Genomic DNA, 19,980 nt, shown 5'->3' on the forward strand with positions numbered 1-19,980 from the left:
ATCGCCAACGTGCTTTATGAAAAATCATTTGGCAACTGTAGTGTCCTGTAGAGCGCGTCCAGGAAAATAGAAATGATGGAACCTGGCGTTAAACAGGAAGGCTGGAACTTTTGCCAATGCTGTCTGATGGAGGAAAACGAGGCATCGGCGGACATGCTGAGGAATCTCGCGGCGCCCATTGACGACACCAGGAACACTTACAGCGATTTACTCACTGCTTGTTACTCTATACAAGTTTGTATAATTCAACAATACCGCTTTCGTTTCCTAATTTCTAATTATTATTTAATGCAATAGTATTAATGTTGTTTATATTACATTTGTAGTTGATAACGAACGAAGACTTCGATGACAATCAATATTATATATGCATTACCTGTATCGAACGACTAAAAGAGAGCTATTTGTTTCGGTGTCAAATTGAAGATAACCAAATAAAATTAAAAAATTTATTGAGTAAACTCGACGAGGGTAGGGTTCCAAAAGCGACAGGTAATATATGTGATTTAAGATGAACAAATAAAGCTATGACACGTGAATCTGTGATTTTTTACAAGAACAACTCAATACATATGTATCATTAACATGATTAGTTTCAATATAAATACAACTAATAATAGATCTTTCACACAAAACTAAATTGATGAAAAATGGACCAGAACTATTATAAAACTACCAGTGTACTAAAGTGATAAGTCCATTTATTCATATTTAAGTGTTATCGTTTTAATCAATTTTAAAATATTAAAAATAGCAATTTTAACTGAAGTTTGCTTTTCTGAAATGATTTTTTTAATTTAAAAAATAATAATTAAAATGAAAATATGTAAATAAACAAGTATAAAAAGTAAATAACTTCATTAAGATAACTAATAATAAACTTATTCATATTTCAATATTATTTCTCCTTGACATTTAGCATAGTGAAGTAACTATGGTAAATAGGAGTAAACTCATTATTACTTTAAGAGAGTTGTCCTTAGGAGTTGTTGACCTCGCGGTCAAAGAGAATCTGGTGAATCTAAGTAGACTTCATTAGTTAATATTTACATGCGACGAAGGACGATTAATGGCGAGACATTTCTCCCAACTGCAATGAAGTTGACGCAGATGGTTATGCCAGTTGTGGTTCGGAAGTTCCAGGAGTGATCTTCAGGTCTGTCGGTGAGGACGCGTAGCTGGTCCCTTCGGATGACTACTGGTGGATCGTCTCTCCTTGTGTCTCGCACTGTCTGCCCTCTCCTCGTCGGAGTCCGGGCTTATATTCTCTAGGGGTTGCATGCTTGCTGGCCAATCGCATATTTGCACCCACCTTCTAGTCAATCGCCGCAGTCGCTTCGTAGAACTGGTGAAATCGGATATGCCTTTCTCGAAAGCGCCTTTTTTTGCTCGTCCACAGTCTTTCGCATTTTTTGGAAAATGTCACGGATGTGGTAATTTTTTGTCACAAAGGGACTCAACAACTCGTGTTGTGTGGTCAAAAAATCCTTCTTGTGCCATGATATTTGTCTCATTGTTAATGAATGATCGTCTTTGGTCACAGTCATTAACAATGAGATAATAACCCTTTCAAATGTGGACCTATTTGTGTGGTCGCCACATTACGAATGGACTTATTCAAACTTTCAACAAAATATTCCCACGATAACATTTTTCAGTTTAACTTATTTTATTGTTTATCATTGACTATGATTTGAAATATAAAAATAGGATATTATTATCTGACAAACTACCATTAACTCATTTTTTTTTTCCAAATATGGACTTACACCACTTTCAAAAAAGTGGCTCATTTATTGCATTATACAGGACAAATATAAAAATAATGCATTCATTTAAAACGAATTGTTTTAATGAACACTTTTTCTCATTTCATCCATAATCATTTTTATAATTGTAATATAAAGATTTTTTTCCTGGAAGCGGTTTGCCATGACACATGTGATTGCCACAATTAATATATTTGACGTTGGTTGTTTTTGTATCAAGCCACAGAAATGTATGTATCTATAAACCAACGTGCTCAGATTATTAGACTCAATTAGCGTTTTTCTTAATTTATACCTTTATCTTAATCAAAAGGTGCATTTCTATATGATTTTTTTACTTTTTGGAAGACATTTGCTTCTGTTTAATATATTATTCATCAATTTTTTCATTACTACTCAAAAGAAAAAAAACATAAAATATTAAACATAGAGTAAAATTAATTGTTGGTCATAAACAAGACCAGTTTTAATTTTTTTTAAAATACTATGTCATATATTAAATTCTTTCCTTAAAGTTTACCACAAAAATAGTGTTTAAATCTAATAATCTGATCACACATATATATATATATATATATATATATATATATATATATATATATATATATATATATATATATATATATATATATATATATATATATATATATATATATATATATATATATATATATATATCAGTGGTGTGCCGTCCATACATGCGGTAGATTCAAAATGTCAACCCGCATGCACGGATGATCGACTATAAACACGAGCACATGTAACAGCTGAGTCGCTCGCCGCTAATATAAATATATATAGATTGTAGACTAGAAAATTTTTAATAATACATTTATTAAAATCAGTTATGAAGCTTAATGACATTTAAATAATGAATTTATTTTCTTTATATTTTAGAATCAAAAACTAGCTTTGCCAGTGAAAATTTATTCAAATGTGAATTTCCTTCCGATGACGATGATCTCAACCCAGACTTTGACAGTATTGATATTCCAGAGTATAGCCTAAAACAAGAAAAAAAGAATAAAATCATCATAAGGTCTAGAAAAGCATCAAAAAGAGATAAAAGTGAAGTTAAAAACAGCTCACGGAAGAAAAGCGTCGTAGAAAAAACTAGCGACGACATTGAAGTTACTTCGGAGAATGCGTACGACGTAGCCGTTCAAAATTTGCTCAACACTGAAGACATTAATTCGACTGAACGCAAAAGAAACAAGGTCAAAATTATGTCCAACAATGATTTCAAAAGCTATAGACGGTTATACTACCGGATTAGATATGCAAAAGCAATTCCTTTCAAATTAGAAGAAACGGCTCTGTCGTGTGACATTTGCGGTGAATCGTTTAATATACACAAACAGTTAGTTTCGCACATGTCCATTCATTATCCGAATCACATTTGCGATCTATGCGGTAAGTCTTTCGTTTTAAAAGAACAGCTGACCGGACATATGAGGACTCACAGCACCGAGAAGCGCACGTGTCAGGTTTGCCATAAAATATTGAAAAAAAGCAGCATGACCAGACATATGAGGACGCACAGTGGCAACAACGAAGTATATACGTGTCCATCGTGTCCGGAACGATTCGTCTCTTTCAGCACTCGCATCAACCACATGGCCGAAAAACACAACATTGATATTTTCAAATATAGCTGTACGATATGCTCTAAAAAGTTTCATCTTTCCAGTAGCCTCTCGAAGCACGTTAGACGGTGTCATTTCCAAGAATTGAATGTGAGCTGCCCGGAATGCGGCAAAGGGTTTTTTGATAAAAAATCTCTGAAAAATCATATGTTGATCCACACAAAAGAGAAAAAGTACCAATGCGAAGTGTGTTTGAAGACGTACGGAAGGAAATATACAATCAGAGAACACATGAAGATACACAACAACGTAAAACAACACAAGTGCCCAGTTTGTGATAAGGCGTTCACACAAAAGTGCACGTTGAAGGGTCACTTAAAAGTTCACGATAAAAGTATTCAGGACATTAAATGCGAAGAGTTCTAGTATTAGGAGTGAATATTTTTTATTCTATGTCTACTATGGATGTTTACAAAGTTTTAAGGATTTACTTACAATTTTCTTGTTTATTTTTATACTACATTTTCCAATGTAATCTTCATTGAGATTACCTTTTATACACTTTTCTCCGCAACAAGCAAGCTTTTTAGAACCTTGTGTTCTATTTATCAATGCAGAATTTTTTTTATTTCTCCGTATAGATGGTAATCGCTAGATGCTAAATGAATTTAATAAAGATCTGCCAAAACTCTTGTTAGAGTAAAGATCTAAATAAATAATATCTCTAATTAAACAGTTAGCATGTCCAAGACGAAATTCCTAGAATTTGGTAAACATTCCTCATGTGTTAAAAAAATCCATCCGCATGTTTTTACGTTTTAGGGATGTTAAATTATTATACCAAGTCCAATTCAAATTACATTGAGTTATAAAATTATTTATTTAAAAGAACAAGGAGTGTCGTTTTCATATGTTTAAATAATATGTTGTTACTATTTAATTTTGCACTAATGTAATAAAATACATATTTGAAATAAATTATTTATTTATTTATATTTAGATAAATTTAAATATAAGCGCGTTTTTCTCTAGGTGCCATGCGATGCTATGTACTCTTTCAGTGTCCTGTAAGTGACACTCGCCAGTCAGTCGCATATTTAAGAAGGCTGCCATATGGAACTTATTGACCTGACATTACCCACATTGCTCTGCTATGTGTTGTGTGGCATGTACCCTTCAAATGGCGATAAATTTGAGTAAATTGTCAATCAATTTAACTTAGTAAGCAAACAAATAGATACACACGCGTTTTATCAAGATATAGACGTGATGGAATACCTAGTAAGTAGCGCATGCTAGAACAAAAAATCTGAAGTAGAATTAAAATTAAGTAGCTCTCATGTATAAGAGTTTTTATTAAAAAAAAATAATTAAGCATTCATGATTTTTATAATAGATATTTGAATACTGATCGAATAGGAACAGCCAAAAACGAAATATCCGATTTAATATTTAAAAAAGGACATGTATATAGTTTACGTATCAACATCAACTACTGCTCCTCGGATTACCCATGGAAGTATTTTTTTTATATTTCGTAATATGTAATACTCTTAAAATTTTAAAAGTAACATAAAAAGTTTCTTGGTAAAATATAATTTTATATTATACTTGTACTAGTCAAATTGATATTAAAGACAAACTCAACATGCAACGCATTATTTTCGATATCCCCATTACTCAGCAACTTGGTAGTTACCAGAATATTGTTTTAGAATCTGGTAACTATCTGGCATAGATTTTTCATAAATTTTGGTAAATTAGACATTAAATTCCTCTTTTATATATTTTGGCAGACGGGTGGCAATTACACACAGATTAGACCGCTGCAGTATTATTTATTGAATGTTAAATGGATGATATATATGAGTGGTCGGCGGACGAGGCACCACCGGTCGTCAAACTTCCGTCGCGAACCACCAAAGAATGTGCTGTCCTCCGCCGCCGACAATGAATAAATAAATAGGCCTTCACAATATGTTTCCTAAAATACTTATTTGGTCAAGGATTAAGGTTCATTGTAATCAATTTCTTAGTAAGCTTACCGTGTAAAGGATCCCGGAGACGATCAATCGTACGTGTATGACGGTTTCGAATGATGCGAGATTGATGCTGCGTCAATTGCTATGACTCATTCGGCTTGTTGCGCCGTCGAAGGAAGTCGTAGCAAATCTGACAAATATTTTTGATGCAATTCCAGGATATCCGGGACGGTTGATAACCCTGATTCTAGTAACTGCCGATCTGTCAAGATGATTTCGAACGCAGATATGGCATTTCTTGCAATTACTATTGCGGTTTCTACCCAGAAAAAAATTGAAAAGAATCAAACGTTGGTACAAATTGATCCCGAAAATAATAAAAATACTATTGTTGCACAATAATAAATAAATAATCGAATGAGTCATAGCGATTGACGCAGCATCAATTTTGCGTCATTCGAAACCGTCAATCACGTACGATTGATTAATCGCAATTGATCGTCGAGACGACCAATCGTAGACATCGGCTGAAACTGAAAAATTAAGAATAAAACATTTTATTTAAACGTCCCAATTATAGTCAATACTCGTTGCATTGCGATTATTATGGCCAAACCATCTTGTCAGATAAGTTAATGCGCGATTTAAATAATGAAATAATAAAAAGAATCGTAGCAATTAAGCGAATAAAAACATAAACAAATAATTTTTATTTATTTAAACATCATAACACTGGCCAATATTCGTCGCGTTGCGGCCAAAATATAAGCGCTAATGAAAACGACTTCTGTCAGATTGACGCTTGATGGATGGATAGTTACGCGGAATTAGTTCCGCATGTATAATATATGCCAAGGCGAATAAAAGTGAGAACGTAGAATCTCATAAAAATATGGTCATGTTCAGTAATGACAATGAAGAATCTCAGTAAAAACATGACCGAGAAGGGAAAGTGCCGCAATGCATAACGCACATACACACACAAATGTATGCGAGCACTGAGAGCGGTATAACTTCGAAATGGACCTTTCGCCGGAGGATGACAATTTCCCTGGCCGTTTGTTACACCAGGTGCGTACATTCATACGACTTTGACGTTTTTTGCACATTTAATTGCACAATAATTTATATTTAGGCAGCACTATGGGATAATGCTGAGTTAGTAGAAGACCTGGTAATCGAGTCTACCGAAGAAGAACTCAACTCGACGGACTGTTGGGGTCGCACGGCTCTGCATGCTGCCGCCGCATGTGAACATTCAAGATGTTTACCTGTGTTGTTAAAAGCTGGAGCAAATCCCAACATAGCATGTGGAACGCGCGACAATTGCAAAGTAATATCCTGTACTTTTTTATTATGGTAATTTGCTTTTTTTTTAATTACATTATTATAATATTTAGACACCGCTACATATTTGCGCAGAAAGAGGGGACAGTATCAACATAAAAGAGCTGCTTGCCGCTGGAGCCGATTGGAATCAAAAAGATATTTCAGGAAATACTCCGTTATTACTGGCAGAACTCTGCGGACACACACCAGCAGCGAAGTTGTTAAAAGATGCACAAGGTATGTTAAAATCACATTTTTTAAATTTCATTATTAATTTTCACTCAAATTGCTTTAAAAGAATAAAAAGAAAAAATAAAATTAAACAATTCTTAATAATATTTCCTTTATTGTATTATCTAGTTTTAAAGCGATTCAGTTAATTAATTAATAATGTAAACTTGGTTTTCAAAATCCCAGTATTCGATACTTATTGAATGATGATCATCTATATTTTGATTTACTTATATAACTTTAAATCTATTTGTGCGTGTATTAAAATCATGTTTTAAATTTAATGTAGGGATAGTATTTGATACTTTCCTGTTATCAGGGGTCAAATTTATTCTAAAAAAAATATTTATTTATTTATATACAATTATAAATCATTTTTTTTAAGTAGATTCGTCCCAGAGAGTTATTCATGGGGTGTTCACTGTTCTGACCAATGCTCACTCGCTGCAGCTTGTTCGCACATAACCTGTTTAAATTTTAAAACGTATTTACTTGGCGCGAGTCCAGTGAGCATGGATGAAATTTTTAATAAATTATTATTTTTATATTTATATAAGGTGACCTGATTTTGAAAATATCAAAGGTGGTCACGAAAAAATGATATCTCGGAAATTTTTGTTGAAGGAGAACAAATTGCTATGGGACCTAAAAAAAGTCATCACGGATTTTTTCTCCAAGAAGAATAAAAGCGGAGAAATTGCTGCGTGAGCTAAAAAATAATGTTTTTTCGAAAATGTTAATTCAATGGCCATCTCCGAAATATTTTTGAGATTTGTCATTTTGGATATTTTTGTTCAAGGAGGACAAAAATTTTGAAGAGAAGAATCCTCAAAGGGGGACGTCTGGCCATCTTGAAGTACTTATAATTATTTGCATGTTCTTTCCCCTCCACCCATTGAGTAAACAAACATCTTTCTGGAATAGACATTTATATAATCAAGTCTAAAGAGTCAAAATGTCGGCCAATTTGAATATCGATCCAATCGCAAAAGGGGGTGTGGCGGTTGCTCAAATGCGACCGAAATTAATAAATCTTTATCTAATGTCAATGCTTCGATTTGAATACGTCGAATGTAGCTTTCGAAATACTTGATAGTATTATTCGACATGAATTCGTATACATATGTTTCAATTTCAGTCTGACGTGCGTCTCGCCGGCGCAATGTCACGCGTTCTATATATTTGCGCATCTAATGACATATCGCTTAGTCTTTTTTGCGTTTGTTCAAACAAAAAACGCACAAATTACCGATAACGACCAAAAAAAACGATGCGCGCGAACTGATTTTGCACATTTGTACCGGCTTTTTTATCGCTTCGAATTGAGGTTATGTTGACGGAAACTCGAGTGCCATTAATATTTTGAATTGATTTTTGACAGATCGATTGTGGTCGTAACCGACAATTTACCGCTCTTGTGATCGATGTAACGAATTCAAATAAATAGGATCTCTATGTAACGAATACGTCAATCGTTCACATTTTTAATTGATTTTCGACTAATTATGGCCATAACAAACTATTAATAACTCACGTGAGACAGTGTAATAAATAAAAGAATCCTTATTGTGCGAGATTTGTAATGAATATGTTTAATCTTCTGAAACAATTTATTGTCGCGCACGCAATTATACGACTAAATCTTGTTTTGTAGCGTAATCCGATTACACCGTAAATTGCATAATCCAATATGTACTAAGTTTCTCAATATTCATTTATACCTACATATGTATATGTAAATATTGAGATAAAAATAAAACAAACTATACTTTGACAAACGTGCAGTTCTACTATTGGATACGAGTTTCGCGCATAATTAATTCGCGTTAACTATATCGTTGTGTAACAAATTGCGGCTTGACATTCAACGACATATCCTTCTCGTTTTAGTGCGGTTTAGCACATCGCACGGAAGCCATTTTCTAAATCATTGCATACTTATCCGCCGAGTGTTGAACATCTCTATAAATATTTTATTTTTTGATATTCCAGTGTTTTATTTTTATATTGAATATATTTTGTATGCATTTATATTTGTGAGACTTTAATAGTGCAAAAAAGCGCCAATTTTAAATATCGGTCGTCAGGGTAAACCGAGGAGGTTCTTTTGGAAAGTGTTTATTTTCAAGATAACTTTTTTAAGAACCATGTTAAAAGAAACGGTCGTTTTCGAAAAAAACGGTTGTGAGGAAACCCGCGGAAGCACAAGAAAACGCGGCGCCCCAAGAAAACAGGACGGGGCGGGAAAAGTTTTATCGCCGGAAGTCGCATACGACGCTTGCGACTATTTCACTGATGACGTCGCATCACCGTGGGTCGAATTAGGCAAGTTTTGCGATATTTTTATATATGTAAATGTGTAGAAGTCTTCGGTATCCCAAAAAGGTTTTAGCTTTCCTACGTCTTTCGTATTTAAGAAATTTTCTGAGATTTCGCTCTTGAAGCTGCAAGTATTTTTTGTCGATCTTTTGAGGTTAAAGAACTGAGTGAGTGAAATAGAGTGATAATGTCAGAAGTTGAAGTCGCGAATTAAGAAAATATTGTCCAGGACACCTCTCGTTTTTTTAAAAGCCATTTTATATGATTGGTGACTAGCAGCTTTGACGAATAGTGAACAGGTTTATTTGAAATCATTTAAGCCAAAGAACAAAAGTACGTCTTATTATTATTATTAAATATTCAGAGGGTGATCACCATAAATAATTGTAATGACTGCTTCTATAAATGAGTCCTTTTCATGCTTCTAAATAATGACAATATGTATTGTTGGCTGATAATGACATTTAAACTTTAATCACTATTTATTATGATTTTTTCGAAAGGCTTAACAGCTGCACCTGGAGGATTCCATTTATGTTTTGAGAGATGACGATTTCTCCCGAGGGTTAAAAAACATCGATTATTGTTCTTAAAAATAATGAACCAATAGCATATTGCCGAAATACTAACATAGGAATAAGACTCGGATTTTTATTTGTTTTTTACGCATATGTCAATTAAACGCGTTGATCTCCAAAGTTATTTTATCTAGTTGTTTGCTTTATTAAAAAAATAGGATAAATATATTTTAATTGTATATATATATAATACATACATATGCATAAATGCTTACCACAATAATTGCACAAATAAACCGCAAGGTTTCAGTTGCCGCAAGTTATCAAATTCATCCATTTAATTTATAATATAAATATTGATTCTTGTTAAAAAACCTACAGAATCAGAATATTTAAAAAACGCAAGCTAGAAATTTATTTTATTTGTATTAGTGATTATTTAATAATTATAAGTCACTGTATGACCTAACCTTCATTGTATCATTTTCATAGGGAAAAAAATATTACGAATATTTGACTAAAACAGCAATCCCATATTTTAACCCTTTGGCTACCGAAATCCGATATATCGGCTTTGGCTACACTAGCGAGAACTGCCGGATCCGACGGCTCCGAAATCGAAGTATCCAATACATTTTCAACCGTCTGTAGGGTAATTGCTTCAGGGGTATATAACATTTTTTCAAATATATGTTATAAATATATTATAATCATTATTATTTTTATTTATATATATATATATATATATATATATATATATATATATATATTTATGTGTATATATATATATATTTATGTGTATATATATATATATATATATTTATGTATATATGTATATATATATTTATGTATATATGTATATATATATATATATATATATATATATATATATATATATATATATATATATATATATATATATATATATATATATATATATATATATATATATATATATATATATATGTATATATATATATATATTTATGTATATATATATATATATATATATATATATATATATTTATGTATATATATATATATATTTATAAATATATTTATGTATATATATATATATATATATATATATATATATATATATATATATATATATATATATATATATATATATATATATATAGATGTATATGTATATATATTTATATTTATATATAAATATATATATATATATATATATATATAGATGTATATGTATATATATTTATATTTATATATAAATATATATATATATATATATATATAAATATGTATATATATAAATATATATATATATATGTATGTATATATATATAGATGTATATGTATATGTATATGTATATATATATATATATATATATATATATATATATATATATATATATATATATTTATATATATATATATTTATATATATATATGTATATAAATATATATATATATATATATATATATATATATATATATATATATATATATATATATATATATATATTTATATATATATATATTTATATATATATGTATATAAATATATATATATATATATATATATATATATATATATATATATATATATATATATATATATATATATATATATATATATATATATAAATATAAATATATATAAATTTAACCGTCTGTAGGGTATTTTTACTTGAACCATTATTTAAAAATATCATATTTTATTAATTCACGAAAAGTTTTATTTACACTTTAAAAATAAATAACATATTATATACCATTGTTATCGATTCCTGTCGGAGCGCCGCCGCTCACATCTCGTAATTTTTAATACGTCATGCGATAATGACTCTTATTACAGCGCAAATACGAACTAAAATAACACACAATCGCATATTCATCATTAATTAGGTCAAGTTCGCTGCAGACAGTGTCGCACGTGCGACCGTATGTTTACAAACTAAAATACACATTTTGACTTTTTAATTATTTAATAAAAAGTCCCGGCAGTTCTGGAACATTTTTCCAAAAATGCCCGGCATCCAAAGGGTTAATATATGTTTATATAGTAAAGCCCCTTTAAATCGTAATAATAGTTTGTACCGTTTTTTGCCTCAATACTAATTTTTTTATCGAAAATAAAATAACATCTGCAGCTGTTACAACAATCCCAATGGCATTGAAACCAACTCCGATTCTTACATATGTTTTGAATTACCAAATCCCCTGCCTAGCGATTTTTTTTCGTATCTACAGACCCAGATATTTTCTTGCAAATTTTGCTAAAAAATCAAAGATTCAAGAGTCGAAACACTCTTGAAAGATTGATAAGTATATTTTTTTAATATAATAAACAAGCAGGTCAAATTTCGATTTAAGTTGCCAACATTTATGACCATTTATCCGTCTAACTGAATATTTCGTGTTTCAAACAATAAGAAGCGCTTAAACAAGTTTCCTTACATTCAGGTACTTCTAAAAATATTTCGTACGCTGATCCTTTATTATGTTATCTACGATTACCAATAGAAATAAATAAGACGACGGCGTATTAAAACCCTTTTGTCCCATTTATTTCTTCACTTTCGTTCATTCATTACTTTTTCGAACTTTTTTTTTTTAAAATGACGGCGGTAAATCTTACTTCTTCTAGGTGAACTTCATTGACAAAATATCGATTTTCATTGACCGTTTTTGGAAGCCTTCTGTTTTTAGCACCACTAGCCAATTAATTATAATAAAATATATTCCTATATTGCTCATTCTTTTTTGTCAGTTACGTTTATCCGAAAGAACTTTATGAGAAATGAGTTTCTTCAAAATGCGACATATTTTGCCGGTATCTGTACTACCGGTATTGCAAACCCTAATTACATCAAAACACAATTTTAAAGACCATGACTAGTATCATAGAGTGATAGGTAGAAGTCGTCGACCTGGAATTTTCTAAAAGACCCGGGTACGAATTCCATATTCTATCGTCTCTGTGAAATCGGAATTAGTGATTATTATATAATAATAATTTCGATCGATCGACACGGATCATAATAAGTTTTCCTTGATTTTCCTAATCTCACTGATGAATATCGTGAGGATTAATTAAAATCAAGCTAGGTCATACATATTAGGTATTAAAAATTCTCCAATAATGAGCTACCTTAGTTAATACTTGTTTGTTAGTACGGCGCCACGCTCAAAAACCACCAGTTGCTACTCCACTGCGTTTCCCGTGACTAGTAGGGTCTCACTGCTATGCAGCGTTCGCGCGCTTATGAATTTATTAGCCGGCTTTCATAAATTATGTCACAGGTTTTTCGTGGATTTTTAATCTTCCCCCTTATGTCACAATTACGCTTACACCCCCCCCCCTTTCCTAAAACTGATATAATTTATGAGGTGATAGGATTATTGCGCAAACGAATATTGCGCACAGCAAGAATTCTGAACATAGATAATTGTTTGATTGTCTATTTGTCAAATATATTTTATTTTTGATTCCAACTGCTTTACGATTTTCTATATTTTTTAAGTAGATATTTGTGTAATTATAGGAAATGTAATTGTATCATAACAATGTAAATTACTATGTAATATAATTGTAAAATATTTTTAAAACTTTATATTAATAAATTAAAATCATATTGACAACTTTGACATATACAGCCATTACTTTTTATATATATTGGCGTATTTTTATATATACATATTTGTTGATCATATATGATCGTGATTTTCGCCGTGGGCAATTTTCATTTGCGCTATAATCACTAAACCCATTTAATAATATTTGTTTATATAATAGATGGTACTATGATTTTAATTTTAAAATATAATTTTTTTTCAATATTTCACAATTATATTAGTAATTTACATTACACTTACATTTCCTTTAGTTACATAATTTTTCACTTAGAGAAAAATATTAAGCAGTTGGAATTAAAAGTAAAATATATTTGACAATCAAACAATCATCTATGTTCAGAATTTTCGCTTTGAGCAATTTTGCAGCCGTAACATTTATTTGCGAATAACTATTGGTCGATAACCTTTACTCAGATCTTTTATGGATGAAATATATTTAGAAAAGTGGAAAACGTTAGATATTTTATCAAAATAGTGTACAATATTCAGTACACTTTCGAATTTCGTAGCGGATTGATCTTCGTCAGTTTATTGGGTAGATTTCGATATTTAAGTGATTCTGTTGCATTATTAAAATTGTATAATATTTCAAAAATATTAAATAAATCAATAATATACACAAAAAACAACAGTTTTGCTGTATTTTTGCAAAAATGTAGCAATAGGCAAATAACAGGGAAATAAGGAAATATTTTAATAACTAAGAAAAAATAGTTTTAATTAATATTATAAATTGTCCCTAATTCTGGAAGAATAATTTAAAAAATATATTAAAACCTGATCTGTGCTCTTTTTGTATTCAACGAATTAATTATTATTTTATGATGTACAAGAGTGATGTTGCTTAATTTTCTCTAAATTACAGAAGAAAGTGAGCAACTGAAAGCGAGTCGTCATGCAGAACTGCGAGCAGCGCTCATATCAGGGTCATCTTTACGAACACCACTTTCCACTTTGGGCACTGATGCAGGGCTAATTGTGAACATGGCACCGGCCGGAGCTAACACATTGCTCTTCACGTAATTATATTTTTGAGTTAACCTTAAAGTTAAAAATTGGATTAAAGACTAAAGCATCATTATCTAAAAATGTTAATGCTCTTATAAAATACTGTGATTCGAATCATTTTTCTTATCTTAATACGCTTACATTCAAATTCGCAAAATTCCAATCAATCATATTGTTCTCAGTTAGTTGCGATTGTTTCATTGCCATCAGCGAATGTGTGTTGAAAAATCGATTACCTTGACGCAACATTAACGAAAAAAAGATTGCGTTACAATGGAAAGGTTGTTTGTTTACATGCGATTGTTTCAATCGACAGTAATGCTTCAATGGCAATGGTATCAAAATTTCTGAAATATATAACCTTTTGTTTGTTACATTTAGTGCTGCCGAAATGGGTCTAGTTGACGCTGTGCGGGCCCTGGTTGCCTCAGGAGCCGATGGTCGCTCTCATCCCGTGACACGCTACTCTCCACTGTACGTTGCTTGTTATCATGGCAATAAAGACATTGCTGAAACGCTACTGCTCCACTTTCCAGAAATGGCACAGGTGATTATATTTTATCATATTATTTTTTAATTTGAGATAATGAATTTTAAGTGGGATATTTTACTTCATACTTGCTTACACCTATAAAAACGATTTTTTCCCAAAAAAAATCCAAAGAGCTCACCAGTGACAAGGGAAAGCTTTCCAAACCTTTCTTTATAATCTCTCGAGAGTTTATTTATAAAGCATCTATGTTTAATGGCGATTTTTAACTGAAAAATAAGTAAGATCCCCTCTATATAAATTTATATAGTATCTACCATCGACCCAAACAGAAGGGAGGAATCGGTCCTCTTTCTAGTTTTTGCCTCAGTAAATTATGGTAGTTATGATAAATATTACTGCAATATTTCCAATGAATCTAGAAAAATAAACAAATTTCTCACTGCTCTACAAATAAACTACACTTTTCTTCAATTAATATTTTTATAAGCTTTTGAGGAAACATTCTAAAATTTCTGGATAAATTGTTCGAAGTTCATTATCACAGTTTTTGAAATAAAAATACTGCTCAAGTATTATGTAAAAAATAATACATAAATTCGTAAGATGGGAGGGGAAAATTTATATCTTGCATTCCCCTCCCCCTCTAACTTTCTTCTTGTTATGTTTGCATAATAACTTTTAGTATATGTATATTCAAGCGCTCACCTAAATTATGTAGAAATGATAGAGGAAGGTGACACATTATTGCAAATACCAGTTAAGATATTAAAGTCTCATACAACCTATGTTAATTTTCTTAATCTAAAATTTACAAGACTTGACTTTTTATCTAGTGTCTATAATAATGAAACGCGTAAAATTAAATGGTCAGAATAAAAATCAAATCTTGGTCAGAATTTTATTAGCACCATGGTCAGAATAAAAATTAAAAACGGTCAGAATAAAAATAATAAATGGTCAGAATAAAAAAATAAACGGTCAGAATAAAGATAATAATGGTCAGAATAAAAATAATAGATGGTCAGAAATAACACATGGTCATACTAAAATAACGTGCTGCCACAGTCACATATTTGTACTCAGGAAACTTGAAGTTAACCTATTTTATTATCTCATTCCTATTATGGTATTCATATATGCGTCTTAGCCTTTTGAACAATTGTTTAATGAAATTAAGTAGTATTAAAAAAAAGAAAAACCGTTATTAATAATTATATTATAATTTTTATTAATTAATCAAGATGCATTTTTATATGTATGATAGTTCAGTCAAAGAGCGTGGAAGGTCTTAGTGGTGGTCGTAGCGAAGATCTAATATTTGGTGTTGTTGACGAGAGCTGTTGATTCAGCGTTGGCGTGTCATAACTGCCAAGATGTCAATGACAAATGCAGACGTTGTAGTCGAACAGTTGTACCAATCTTATACGATAACTTTTAATATAAATTCTGACCACAACCATATTAAAATTCTGACCCGAAAAATGAATCACTTTCCTCTGCTTTGTCAACGTAACGTGCCATTTTTGTCTTGACACAAAAAATAGATATCCAATCCAAGAACTAATAAATAATTTTATTTCTTAGCAACAAACCGTCGAACGATGGCTTCCGCTACATGCTTGCTGTATAAACGGACATGCTGAATTAGTATCACTACTGTTAAATTTTCCTTATCCTGAGAAAATCTTGAAGACTTTCAGGTTATCATTTTATTAAATAATCTATTATACAACAGTTCATAATATGTTAGTCTACAATATTGAATCTTCTACCATAGAAACCATACAGAAGAATTTGAATATCAAGCAGCGTTCGATATCAACCATCGCGATGTCAGTGGCCAAACTGCTCTGTATGTAGCGTGTCTATTAGGAAATCGACAAATTGTCGATATTCTTATGAAGCATACTGTGAGAGCTGTAAAAATTGTTTCAAAGGTAAATATCATAAAACGTATATGTGGACTTACATATATACACAATACTTTATGTTAATCATAACTGCAGATGTCTGATACAAGAACAGAACCGTCTACGCCCATCTCGGCTAAAAATATAGAGAGCGAAATATTGAGTCCAACCAGGAGGCGTATATCGGACGGCATTCAATCGATTCTTTCTAAACTCTCCTTAGGCAACAAGCAGCACGATAGCATAATGGTGAGTTATATTGTAATACATTCATAAATCTATTACTATTTTTGTAACGTTAATTATCATTTAATAGGAATTGAACTCTGAGTTGAGAATCAAACCGGTGCATTTAGACGTGGTTATTGGAGTCACTCGAGATACGTGTTTAAGAGCAGCAGTTCGAGGACGTCATGTTGATATAGCTCAAGTTCTGCTGGTGGCGAGTGCTGATCCAAACGCTCCTTGTGCCATGCAGGTATGAATTTTAATCTAGTCGGTCTCAATAAACACTCTTGCGTAATGTTAATCATCATTCAATACTTTATAGTTAACCTACAATGCTTCATTTCAGCACCCTACTTCACATAAAGCATCGATGGATTCGAATCAATCTCATTGTTCGGCATACTCTTCAAGCTCAAACGTAATCAACAACATAGTCTCAGTGTCTGCAACAACAGGTTTTAACGTCGCACCTGAACCAATTAGTCTACCAGCACTTGTTGAAGCTTGCAAGTATGTATTAATATATTACATATAATGATCATCGCTTTATATCTATAATTTTATAAATCAAATGTCTTAGATCTAGAGATCACGGTCTTGTAGAACTCCTCCTAAAACATGGTGCCAATGATTTGAACTGCAGCGCATTAAAAGAAGCTATAATCATCGGGGATGAGACGTTGATATCGCGTCTATTATCAATCAAAGTATGTTCAATGAATATGTTCCTAAAGTATAAATTTTAATATTACTTTTCTTTCAAGGCTTATCCAGATCCGGAGTATAAAATCAACAAACGTGGCATGACAGAGAGCATGTCTTTAAACGGCTTGCTGAATCCTGGAAGCGATGCCCAAGCGATCGAAAAAAGCTCATCACCGTCACACAGGCGAGCTCCATTGTTAACGTACAGCGCAATGTTTCCGAGTCAACCGGCGATGTTGAATTGGCATAACCAAAGTTGTAGAATAAGTTCAATTAAGTAAGTGATGGTGTTTTATGTTGGTTAAGCCGCAATCTGTAATATATTTTATTTACTTTAGAATGTCGTGGATTCAAGAAGCGGCTATGCATGTGAATCCTAAACTACGTAGCTCTCCTAGAGGTCGAGCCGTTGCTTTACACGCGGTCACTAGATTGGACCTGTCTGGAAACGCTTTGACTTCTATTCCAGTAGCAATTTTACAGATGACTAGTCTTAGGTATTGTATTTAATCATCAAAGTCCATAAGAGCTTCTTATAATATTATGAGGATTACTGCCACTTGCAGATATTTGAACGTAGCCCAAAACAAATTAGAAAAGTTACCTTCTTGCGGAGATAGCAGCGATAGTGTCGAACAACAACCGACGCGCGGACGTAGAAGTAGACGTTCTGACAATAATAAATTAAACACTGAAGAGTGCTTCACAGCGCCCGTTTTAGAAGAGATATATTTACAAGAAAATAGATTAGAAAATTTACCGGACGCGTTGTTCTCGCTGTCGTCGCTCACAACATTAGACGTCTCAAATAATAAATTACGGAAGCTACCGTATTCTATTTGGAGAGCTCCTAGATTAAGAGACATGAACGTGTCCTTAAATCTACTCAAAGATTTACCTACAAGAACGGAGCATGTGTCAATTTGCGAAGAAGCGATATTAAAGAGTCCTTCAGAATCTTATGAGAAACGCATCCCTCTTTCGAACTCTTCTGGACAACTATCGGCCAGCAGTAACAGCAGCGTGTCTTGCAACTCAAACTCATCGTTGAACATGCAAAGACGGAGCTGGAGCGTCGATCGTGTGACTGGAATGAAAGTAGACAGCTCCAGAGAGAGTTTCTTCGGACCGGACGCTCTTGACGAAGAATCGTTACCGAGCATTAAAAAAGTCGAGGGTGTGATGTGAGTTCAAATTTATTTTTAATACATATTCAACTTTGCGTATAATTGGGGTTTTTTTAGTCAGCAAGATTTACGTAAACACCATTTATGGACCCGAGGGCTCGAAATCTCCGAACGACCACCAGATCCTCCGCCCACTGCCAAATGTTCACGTCTAGCGATATTGAACTTGTCTCACAATCAATTCACGTCGATTCCGGCAGGTCTACCGTGTCTAGCCCCTTCACTGTCTCGCCTCAATATGTCATTCAACGCTTTGAGAAGCATGTCTCACGTTACCAACTATCCTAACTCTTTGAAACTGCTTGATTTGAGTCATAATCAAATCACTTGCTGGCCGAGTTTACCCCAGGTAAGAGACATATTTATAATGGCTCATATTTAACGGGTCAGAATTTTAATACGGTTGTGGTCAGAATTTATATTACGTGGATCAAAATTTATATTGAAAGGTCAGAATAAATATTAGATGGTCAGAATTTATATTAAATGGCTAGAATTTGAATTGGCCTGGTCAGAATTTATATTAAATAGTAAGAATTATTTTGACAACTGGTCAGAATCATTTTTTTAGTTAGATATTTATTTTTACCTTAAATAATATAATTATGACCATTCATTATTTTAATTTTGATAGTCCTATATTTTTATTCTGACTGTATGACATTTTTATTCTAACCAAATAATATAATTATGACCAGGCTATTAATAAAATTCTGATGAAAATTTGATTTTTATTCTGAACCAAATTTGATTTAAATTCTGACCATTTAATTTGTTGCCATTCATAATTACTATTTTACGATATTAACTATATAAACTATTTAGGTGGATAATTGGGGACCACTAGAGCAGGCAAACGTTTCGTGTTATTGTCCAGGAAGTAATGGTGCACCGAAGGCGAGAGCTAGATCGGCTAGTGGCGTGAGAAAAGCAGTTCTAGCTGCACTATGTCCTGCACGTCGACATTTACGATTAGATGGTCTAAGAACACTTGTAAGTTAAAATTTATAAAATATACTTATACTTCTGCTTCGTTTCGGAATTGAGTATTATATATTAATCAGTAGTGAAAGCGAAATTAATTTATTTTCATGAAAAATTGGAAGACA

General features: G+C 31.9%; 2 protein-coding genes and 1 long non-coding RNA gene across 6 annotated transcripts in view; 2 read left to right on the forward strand and 1 right to left on the reverse strand.

Annotated features, from left to right (window-relative positions):
- LOC148237414 (uncharacterized) lies at positions 1 to 4,333 on the forward strand. The gene is made up of 3 exons (XM_088204999.1): positions 1 to 234; positions 327 to 492; positions 2,667 to 4,333. Exons 1-3 carry the CDS (start codon positions 73 to 75, stop codon positions 3,779 to 3,781), a joined length of 1,443 nt encoding a protein of 480 aa, XP_088061125.1. The 5' UTR covers positions 1 to 72; the 3' UTR covers positions 3,782 to 4,333.
- On the reverse strand, positions 2,720 to 8,572 carry LOC148237415 (uncharacterized). The gene is made up of 3 exons (XR_015812598.1): positions 8,432 to 8,572; positions 5,401 to 5,870; positions 2,720 to 2,773 (listed from the first exon to the last, which is right to left on the reverse strand). It is a non-coding gene; the product is annotated as an uncharacterized LOC148237415 (long non-coding RNA).
- The window catches only part of Lrrk (Leucine-rich repeat kinase), a 25,847-nt gene continuing 11,943 nt past the window's right edge, over positions 6,077 to 19,980 (forward strand). Inside the window, exons 1-16 of one of the 4 annotated variants that reach the window (XM_088204990.1) lie at positions 6,077 to 6,408; positions 6,473 to 6,670; positions 6,738 to 6,903; positions 14,206 to 14,359; positions 14,730 to 14,895; positions 16,426 to 16,541; positions 16,619 to 16,778; positions 16,848 to 17,000; positions 17,068 to 17,229; positions 17,326 to 17,489; positions 17,560 to 17,686; positions 17,744 to 17,961; positions 18,023 to 18,181; positions 18,251 to 18,868; positions 18,929 to 19,220; positions 19,697 to 19,864. In XM_088204990.1, the coding sequence (XP_088061116.1) occupies positions 6,358 to 6,408; positions 6,473 to 6,670; positions 6,738 to 6,903; positions 14,206 to 14,359; positions 14,730 to 14,895; positions 16,426 to 16,541; positions 16,619 to 16,778; positions 16,848 to 17,000; positions 17,068 to 17,229; positions 17,326 to 17,489; positions 17,560 to 17,686; positions 17,744 to 17,961; positions 18,023 to 18,181; positions 18,251 to 18,868; positions 18,929 to 19,220; positions 19,697 to 19,864 (3,072 nt within the window). In that variant the 5' untranslated portion in view covers positions 6,077 to 6,357. Of the gene's footprint in view, positions 6,409 to 6,472; positions 6,671 to 6,737; positions 6,904 to 8,031; positions 8,225 to 8,759; positions 9,223 to 14,205; positions 14,360 to 14,729; positions 14,896 to 16,425; positions 16,542 to 16,618; positions 16,779 to 16,841; positions 17,001 to 17,067; positions 17,230 to 17,325; positions 17,490 to 17,559; positions 17,687 to 17,743; positions 17,962 to 18,022; positions 18,182 to 18,250; positions 18,869 to 18,928; positions 19,221 to 19,696; positions 19,865 to 19,980 lie in introns of those variants that run through there. The other 3 variants (XM_088204989.1, XM_088204992.1, XM_088204991.1) reach the window with 3 other exon arrangements.

The sequence above is a fragment of the Plectrocnemia conspersa genome, unplaced genomic scaffold (genome assembly GCF_051122295.1).
Source record: "Plectrocnemia conspersa isolate PC_06_02 unplaced genomic scaffold, ASM5112229v1 ptg000002l, whole genome shotgun sequence".
In the NCBI taxonomy this organism is placed as follows: Eukaryota; Metazoa; Arthropoda; class Insecta; order Trichoptera; family Polycentropodidae; genus Plectrocnemia; species Plectrocnemia conspersa.